The following is a 9794-nucleotide window of genomic DNA, read 5'->3' on the forward strand; positions in this document are numbered from 1 at the left end:
TGGGTTATAAGAATGATAAGTGCCTCAGTCAATATTCGAGGACGAATATTCCAAAGGGGGGAATGATATTACACCCCATATTTTCGTACATAAAAGTATGCCATTAAATTGATGAAAGCTCAGAAACGAGATGTTACATCCCACATTTTTGTACGTTAAAGTTTCGTCGTAAGTTAATCGACGTAAGTTCGGAAATGAGATTATAAGCATTATAATATTTCAAACAAGTAATGAGTAAATTCGTGAGGGTGAGAGGGTAAGCAAATCGAGGAAAATGAATTTTCGTCGAAATTTGACATTTTGGGATAAAATACGACCTGAGCTAAAATATCCCATATTTATGAACTAGTGCCATACAAGGTAACACATGAGCATAATATTAAGGTGTACAAAGTGTGTTAAAAGTGAGTAGTATTTTAAATAATTTAAGATAATTCTTAATTATGTGGGTAATTAGATAATTATTGGATTAGTGGGGATTAATTAGTTGATTAAGGAAAAAGGGGTAAAATTTTGGATAAATCTAAATCCCCCTAATGTGGCAGCCCTCCCCCCAATTCTAATTAATGACTCATTAGTCATTACTATAAGGTGTCACATTTGGAGGAATGTAGCAATTAAGAGAGTGATGTGGTTAAGCCACCACATAAAGTGGGCCCACACCCATTCTAATATAAGAGCTCTCCAATTTATAAGACACAAAGTAATGTGAGATTTTATAAGCATCTTCAAGAATCGGATCCTCAACCAAGGAATTAGTATGAAGTTATACTACGTAATAGCAATGGAATTTGCAATTCTAAGAGAGCACAGTACAATCTTTCTCAAGAATATCATACAGATTTTTCCCTACTTCAATCTGCCGTCACGTGTTTTCGCAAGACGTATGTTAAAGGGATTGTCAAGAGAATCAGCTCAGGTATGTTAAGACTATCCATTCTTTCTTTTGGCATGCTCTATGTGACACAAACGAAACGAGCAAATGCACAATTTTCATAAATGGCTCTATTCATAGAAATACTAAAGATGCTTATGTTCTTAATTGCCCGTGTGTCATATTATTCTATCATTTATTCATGGGTCTCAGAAACTACGTAAGTTGATAAAGTTTATTTCATGATATTAATCAAAGGCATCATGGTCTTATGACACTCCGAAAGATTTTATTGACGTACTTCTCACGTACTTCCCATGCATTGCATTCATTTACATTGACACATGACCAGATAGCGTTATATATGCATATATGTATATTATATGTATATGGGATATGGAAAAAGGTTACGGTGTTATATACGCACCACCACCTGATCAGCTGGTATACGTTGATGATTTGCCCACAGTGGCCGAGATGATATGATGGGATGCCTTCAGAGGCTTGATGACGTTATGTACACCTATACCCATGCATGACATGACAATGACATTTATACGCATATGCATGACATTATAATATTAAATGACTCACAGAGATATTCAGATATACATGTTGAGTCTTTTACTCCATGTTTCTCTCATGTCTATTGTTTACTGATTTTTATTCCTTACATACTCGGTACATTATTTGTAATGACGTCCTTTTTGCCTGGGGACGCTGCGTTTCATGCCCGCAGGTCTCGATAAACAGGTTGAGAGTCCTCCAAGTAGGCGATCAGCTTAGCAGAAGATGTTGGTGCACTCCATTCGCTTCGGAGTTGCTTGTTTGGTCAGTATGATTTAGATGTGTATTGTTTGGTATGGCGGGGCTCTGTCCCGATCTTTATGATAATTATGTATTCTTAGAGGCTTGTAGACAGATGTCATGCATATGAAAGGTTGTATGGACTTGTCGGCCTATGTTCAGTGTACGAGTGATCGTTTTGGGTCTTATAGGCCAGTATGTCATATGTATAAGCTTATTTTCTCATGCTTTACTCCAGTTCATTTACCTATGATGGAATGATACGAAAGATATGTTATGTTGGTACTCGATTGAGTAAGGTACCGGGTGCCCGTCGCGGCCTATCGGTTTGGGTCGTGACAGATCCGATCCGGTATTAATTCGGATAGGATTCGGATTGCATTTTGTAGAATCCGAAATCTGAAATTTCAATCTGAAATGTGCTAAATCTGATCCTATCCGATCCATGCACAGCTCTACTTAGGACTAAGTGTCCCAATTCATTGTGAAACCTCCCCGGAACCAAACCAACTACCCCGACAAGTCACATAACGATAATTGAGCATAAAAAGTAGTAAATGGAAAAACGGGACTATAATACACAAAACGACCGATCGGGTCGTTACAATCATCAAAACCTAAAATAACATAACTTATCAATTTCTTTTTGTATTCTTTAATTTATTCTTTTCAAGTTAATTTTTAGTTTTAGAATTTCTTTGGTATCGCTCTAGTTTAGATATTGTTTTGAAGAATCTATTCTGGCTATAAGTAGTATAATAAGTATTTGTGATATGCTATATATTTTTACGTTTTTAAACAATAATATTATATTATTTTTATTTTTATTCTTTGAATTATTTGGAACTAAAATATTATTTTTACAACTCTAAGTATGTTCCATCATAGTCATGTTAATTATAGGTGTAATGCATCTTTACGTCTTTTACTTTTTCAAGGTAAAAAAAATATATTCTTTTGTATGGTTCGTATACATGTTAGCATATATATATATATATATATATATATATATATGCTTCAATTTTATAATTTTCTTCATTTATTTTAGTATTAATGAATTATTTTATTTATATATTTATTTTACTAGTCCTAGGATACGCGCGTTGCGCATGTACCTAATCTCCATGAATAATTTTTTTAAAGCATTCAAACAAGCATTGTGCGTGTATTCTGTATTCATGAGGATCTTTTTTAAGCAATATATAATAGTATATTAAAGACTGTGTTTGAGTTATAAATAAGAGTGTAAACTCCTGAAATTGATGAATGTTGATCCTATATAGCTAACTTTAAAAAAAACGCAAGGTCAAAACTATGAAATCAACTTAAACTTTGTTCCAGTTTTATAATTGCATCACTTAAATTTCACACATTATCTTTTTTTCTTTAGTTTATCAAGGACTCAGACTATAAAGATTTAAGTGCTTTTAAAAAAAATAAAATAGAAAGTTATTCTCAAGTTCATTCTAGAAGATACAAACAGGGTCAGCTAAATGACAAAAGACACACTCTTTTTCCTTTGTCGCGAGCAAAATGCAAATTATTTCATTTCTTTAAGCAATAAGTGATACGATATGAAGTATTTTAATAAATTTTAAAAGAATAAGTTACTATCGCAAACGTTTGAATCCAACAACTTCATTTTGATTTTAAAAAACATTGAAACATACATGTGAAGAAAAACAAAAGAAAAGAAATACATAAATCGTGATCCAAAAGCTTTAGATTACTAAGAGGAGAGTGGAGAGCAATAGGCTAGATTTGCCATACACGTTCTGGTTAGAAAAGACCAAAACATAAAATTCTAGACAAAATATCATCATTATCCTTCCCTACTCGATATCAAATTAATTTTTGGATACGAAAAATCTAAACATTATTTTTAAATAGATAGAATCATGCAAAAGAAACTAAATAGGAAGTTCATGTGTAGTAAAACTCTCATGGTTATCTCCTAAAAATAGTTGAACAACTAATATTTAGGATGAATTTAGATTATAATTCCTAAGCACACAATATTATAATTCCTTGCGAGCATCAATTTGACCGATTTAATTAAGGCATATGATGTTGACTCGAAGAGTTATCTTAAAGTGGCTATTGTATTTCAACACAAGGAATGATCAAAATGTTGAAACTTTAGATTCATTACAAATTTTAAATATTAATATTATTAGTTTATTTCAAAAAAAATAAATTTAAATTCTTCAAGCCATCCTAGAAAGAATAGAGTTATTGTAGTGGAATTTTAATTAATAATATCAAATTTTATAGTAATAATTTTTTAGTCAATTGTTTCAGCCCTCCTAGAAGAGGTATTCTACTAGAATTCTAGTTCCACCATCATTTTAAGAAGGATAAACGATATATACTTTTTATTTGTACAAATGCTCAATATCAATTACTATTATTTATTACTTATTTTCTCACAAAAGTCTTACATAAATATTTTGCTCAACTTATTTTCTAAAATAAAAAAGAAAAAAGCAAAATATACACGGCCTAAATAAAAAACAGAATCAATGTCAAATTGAATTCAATTCTTTCTACTCTTTTGGATTCCTCACCTTCAACAAAGTATATGTTTTATGAAGTTTCGTAGGTTAGGTTTTATATATTACTTATAATTACTACTCCAATTATATCATGTAGCTCTATAAGGTAAATTCTAATTGATAAAAACATCCTAAATATTAGGACTTTTTAAATAGTAGTTCAAATAAGGAAATTATTTAATATGTAAAATTTTAGTTGATTTTAAATCTTAAATATTAAGAGTAGAAAATAATTAAATATATATTTAAAGGGTAAAAAAGGCGAACGATATTTAGCTAAGGGCTGACCTTCGTGCTTTTAATATAGTATAGATTAATTTATAAAATAAAATACCCATAGGGCTTTTGCCCTGCGCCTCAAAGCTTATGCCTCGTTCCGTTCAGTTAAAATGCCTCGTTTTATGCCCACGCTTTTTTAAACATTGGCTAGGAGTAATTTGTAATGGCAATCTAGCTAAAATTGATTCAAGATCAATCTTATCAATAAATGGAAGATGTCTAATTTTATAGGTCAAATATATCCCTGTTCAACTCCCTTTTTAATTCTGTTGTTTATAGAGAATCTTTTTTTTTTTTTGCGTAGAAAATGAAAGCTCGGTACACAAAGCATCCCGTATTCATGGAGGGTTCGGAGAAGAGTCGCACCCAAGAAAGTGGTAGAGTCGCACCCAAGAAAGTGGTATAGACAACCTACCCTAATGCAAACACTAGTGACTGCTGATGCATAAATTCCATTTAAATTTTAAATAATTGCATAGAATCTATTTAAATTTTAAGAGAGCTTAGTTATGTTATTCTTTACTGTTACTTTTCTGTTATATTCTAGCAAACAGGAAAGATTGGAATCGTCAATTCCAATGTTTATGGGAGTATTATCTCCGTTTTAAATTTCCAAAAACCGAAGTGACAGTTTACCACAAATATTCTGGCCTTGTTGATCCATTTACACGCAAAACCTCTTTTATCCTAATTCCTGTTAACAGGTTTTTATCATAACAGAAATTTCAAAGGGTTTTACATTATTTCTATTATTGTCGTTGGTTAAAGAATATGGCGGGAAGAAAATAATAATGATGATCATCACCCGCCACCTTCAACCACCACCCCAACCCCACCACACCATCTTCAATCACTCAACCTTCAACTCCAAGAAAACATTTTTTCACCTAAATCTATCATCTACAATTCTTCATTTCCAATTTTTTTTCTGACAATAGACCAAATTTTCCCTGTTCAAAGTTTTGATATTCTAGGAAAATATGGCTATGGTTTCAAGATTATTGGTACTGTCATTATTTATCATGTTAATCTCTTTGGAAAGAGATGGTAAATTGGCACAACGTGAAGGAATTGTTATGGCCATTGATGAAGATGGCAAAGCGCTATGTAGTAGTGTAAATCTTGCCGAATTTCTTCCTCCTCCTTATGGTGGTCTTGAAAATATGGTTTGCCAACCTGTTTGGAATTCTTTCCTGCTTCGTGTAAGTTCTACTAACTAAGATTCCCGAAAGGATTTAAATTATTTATACTAAGATTGTAAATATTCTTTACAAACTACCCTTCCCTGCGTCCCAATTCATATGAAAGTGTACGGATTTCGAGAGTTTATTGCTTCCTTTCCTTGTTCTTGAGTCGATCGTCTATCGGAAACAGCATCTCTATCTTCGTAAGGTAAGGGTAAAGTATGCGCACATATTACCCTCCCCAGACCCCACTTGTGTAATTTCACTGAGTTTGTTGTTGTTGTTGTACGGATTTCGGGAGTCAAACGAATTATCCTTCGCCCGTAATTTTTTCATATGCCTTTTAAATATTTTAAATTATTAATTATTGTGACTTATAGTACTTTTTACGTAGTTTATAAATATGTACATTTTATTTCGAAAGCTAAAAAACTTTATGTGCATGGTCAAAATTTAGAAGCTTGAATCTCAAAAGGTGAAATTAATATTGAAACTATTGTATACATGATGCTGAAATTAGTTCATCTTATTTGAAATTTGATTAATATATTACCAAATTCATATGTTTGGTACCTTCTAGTTTTTCATAATTTGTGCGCTTCACTTCTCGCTTTTCATTTCAAGCCTTATGGACCTTATAGCTTTTTCGCGAACACTGCTTTAGGTAGTCAATGACTTATCATGCTAAATTGGTTGCAGTAATAACTTCTGCATAAATTGTTACAGTACTCACAGACTAAAGACAATGTCATCACAATCATATTATCAACTGTGTACACAAGTGGATGGGTAGGAATGGGATTCTCTCGCGACGGAAAGATGATCAATTCTAGCTGTATGGTTGGGTGGATAACTCCTGGAGGACAAGGGAAAATCAAGCAATATTATGTAGAGGGCTTAACACCTTCAAAAATTAAACCTGAGAAAGGTGAACTGCCACTGACGAGCGTTCCTCCCATTGTTTATCTTCAAGGTGCCACAATATACTTGGCCTTCCAATTGAAGTATCCAAATCGTCTCAAAAACCAACCGATTCTACTAGCTTTTGCAACCAAGTATCCTCATCACCACCATCTTACTGTACATGATGACAAAACAACTATACTATTCGACTTCTCTTCAGGTTCGTCCACTTAGTCTCCTTACGCAATTGACCATTTGTCGTTTTTAATAACTATACATGTTGAGCCTCTTTACCTTGTCAAGGTAGGGGTAAGGTTTGCGTATATACTACTCTCTCCAGACCCCACTTGCGGGAATAAATCGGGTATGTTGTTGTTGTTGTTGTTATTGTTGTAATAACGACTTAATTAAACCAGTTTACCTTCTCCCGGAATTAAAGACTAAAATGTTAACATACTTTTGCCTGGATGTTTATGTTGATTGATGTAACTGACTGCACTTAATGAACTGTCTTTCAATTTGCTTTTCATTTGATGTAGTTCAGTATATACATGTTAGCTTTATTCTCTATTTATCCAAATGCAGTCAGTAAAGTTTGTAAAACATTTGACTTCTTTGGTTGAGTTAATTTTCTCTTGTCCTCAGGTACTTCATTTGATGTTAATGCCGGTGCACCTAATAACTACATTAGCTCAACAAAGACTCATGGCGTGTTGGGTATATTGGGATGGGGACTATTTTCCCCCTTCGGAGCAATTTTTGCGAGATACTTAAAAAAACAAAAGTTTTGGTATTACTTTCATGTATCCGCTCAGTTCATCGGATTCATATTAGGACTTGCTGGAGTGGTTCTTGGACTTCAACTTCACAACAAGCTGCAGGTTCATATTGCAGCACATGAAGGCATTGGCATTCTTGTTCTTGTTCTTAGCATTCTTCAGGTTTGTCTCTTATCTGATTCAGCAAATTGATTTCTCAAAAGTTTTTTAACCTTACGCCGGAGGGGATCCTAAGTTCCTAACTAACAAGAACTTTCTGTTGTACTGTATTGTGCCTTTTATATTTTTCTCTTGTTGTGTGGGAGTTGGGTGAATATTATCGGTTAGATAACTTTCTTCATTTAAAAGATTTATAACTTTTTACTACACTTTTATTTTATGTTGGTAATGATGATGATGATATGAGTTGAGCTTAAGAAAGGAATGGGGATTCATATCGCCAATCCCAACTTGTTTGATACTGAGGCATAGTTGTTGTTGTTGTAGCTGCTTGGGAAGAATTTCCCAGATACCTATGACTGAGGCCTATTTGGGCCGTTCTGTAAACACGTCGGCTAAACCTATTGATGGTAGAGATGAAATTTCAGTTTCTGAATTTCGATTAATTGAGGCTCCCCGGGGTACTATTTTGTGCTGTTCCATAGATGAGCAATCTCAAGCCAGCCTTACTACTATTAATTTGATGATTCCTACTAGGGCGTACTCAGCGAGAATTAATTATTGGGGACAAATAGAATAGCAGCAGTACCAAACTGCATCATCAAATATCAAAGAGAGAAAATAGTTGAAATGATTACAATCCTCATGTTTTTCTTCTTTTAAATTGTGTCACAGTTTCTGATGTCATGTATTTCAGATCATGGCAAAAGCATATTTTACTAACATTAGCACTCACTAAATTTAAATGCAGGTGTTAGCATTCTTTCTACGGCCAGAAAGAGACAGCAAATACCGCAAGTGTTGGAATTTGTATCATGGTTGGACAGGGAGGACTGCTGTCTTCTTTGGAGCTGTAAACATAGTTTTGGGGATGCATTATGCAGGCGCAGGGGAAAGCTGGAAAATAGGCTATGGATTTCTTCTCGGTACGATAATGCTGGTGTGTATCGTTCTAGAAACGCTGTTGAGGCTAAAGAAACTGGACGAGCCAAATCTTCCTCCAACATATCCCATGAATTCAATTTAGAAGAATATTACAAATTGTTTAATTGTTGATCGAATGCCTTTGCTAGTACTTCTCTTTCTGAACATGTTAAAAATTGAACTTCCCGTTTTGTATATTACAATTTTATTTGGTGTTCTTGAAGGGTTAAATGTATTGGCAATTTTGTTGGAGTGAAGATTGATTTGCAGTCTGTAGAGATTGAATGCAAAGTTGTATGTATTGATCAGTGTATAATTTTCCCTGTTTGTAATGAGCTCAATCCATACAAGAACACTGTCAATAAACCATGTAACAGTGCAATTCCAACAGGTGCAGTATACTAAGCAAATAAACCAACTCACAATTACAAGACGGAGATAAGCTGCAAAGAAAATACACAGTAGAGAAATAGAAAGGGGATTAGAGCAGAATTGCAATTATACTTGAAATGAAATTGCATATGATTTACTGGAACCTTGTCATGGTCCACATTTGTAGGGCATGTTTTTGTTTTATGGTTCAAAAACAAAAATCTCTTATTGTGAAAAAGTTCTGTCTAAAACAAAACGAAACCAATTCTCTCTCAACAAACCCGGGAAACAAAAAAGTCAGCCCGTTGCACAAAGCATCCAGTATTCACGCAGAGTTCGGGAAAGGATCGCACTCCAATGGATGTGATATAGATAGTGTACCATAATACAAGTATTAACGGCTGTTTTCACGGCTCAAACCCGTGTCCTGGGAAATAGTTACCTCAAAATAAAATTCGAACACTCACAAAACCAAAAAGAAAGTACAATTAAACAAAATAAAACCATAACGCCTTGAAATCCATAATCCACGAAGAAGAGTCAGGATTTTCAGCTGCTGGTTTGCCTTCTTTTATTACAATATATCCTCAATGATATGCCAAATATTAACAGTAGCAAAAGGCTGATTGGAATGGCCACAGACATAACTATCACTTGAGCAATTGACTGACTCCCTGAGCTTCCTGCAACATTAAATTAAGGGCAAGTTACACATTTAGTCGATCATCCAAAAATAATTACATCCGCTAGTCAAATATATAAAAAATATGTATAAAATATGTATATTATATGTGTATTATACATTTTGCGCCAATATGTCGCTCTATAATTATAATTTCAGCGTGACGGTTTATTTCTAAAAATAGTGCAGTGGTGAGCAACCTCCACTCCCAACCAAGAGGTTGTGAGTTCGAGTCACCCCAAGAGCAAGGTGAGGAGTTCTTGGAGGGAGGGAGCC

The 9794-nt window shown here is 33.8% G+C and overlaps 1 protein-coding gene across 1 annotated transcript; it reads left to right on the top strand.

The window, feature by feature from the left end:
- The first annotated feature begins 5282 nt into the window (after positions 1-5282).
- Positions 5283-8799, top strand: LOC107768202 (cytochrome b561 and DOMON domain-containing protein At3g61750). Its single transcript, XM_016587308.2, has 4 exons — positions 5283-5717; positions 6426-6822; positions 7248-7543; positions 8292-8799. Exons 1-4 carry the CDS (start codon positions 5496-5498, stop codon positions 8565-8567), a joined length of 1191 nt encoding a protein of 396 aa, XP_016442794.2. The 5' UTR covers positions 5283-5495; the 3' UTR covers positions 8568-8799.
- Positions 8800-9794: the final 995 nt, after the last annotated feature.

The sequence above is a fragment of the Nicotiana tabacum genome, chromosome 23, assembly GCF_000715075.1.
Source record: "Nicotiana tabacum cultivar K326 chromosome 23, ASM71507v2, whole genome shotgun sequence".
NCBI lineage: Eukaryota > Viridiplantae > Streptophyta > Magnoliopsida > Solanales > Solanaceae > Nicotiana > Nicotiana tabacum.

Bases quoted from the DNA above. Each gene is read 5' to 3' on its own strand.
- LOC107768202 (XM_016587308.2), top strand. From the start codon at position 5,496: ATGGCTATGGTTTCAAGATTATTGGTACTGTCATTATTTATCATGTTA. The intron at 6,823-7,247 runs GTTCGTCCACTT...TCTTGTCCTCAG, and splicing joins ACTATTCGACTTCTCTTCAG to GTACTTCATTTGATGTTAAT. The intron at 7,544-8,291 runs GTTTGTCTCTTA...ATTTAAATGCAG, and splicing joins TTGTTCTTAGCATTCTTCAG to GTGTTAGCATTCTTTCTACG.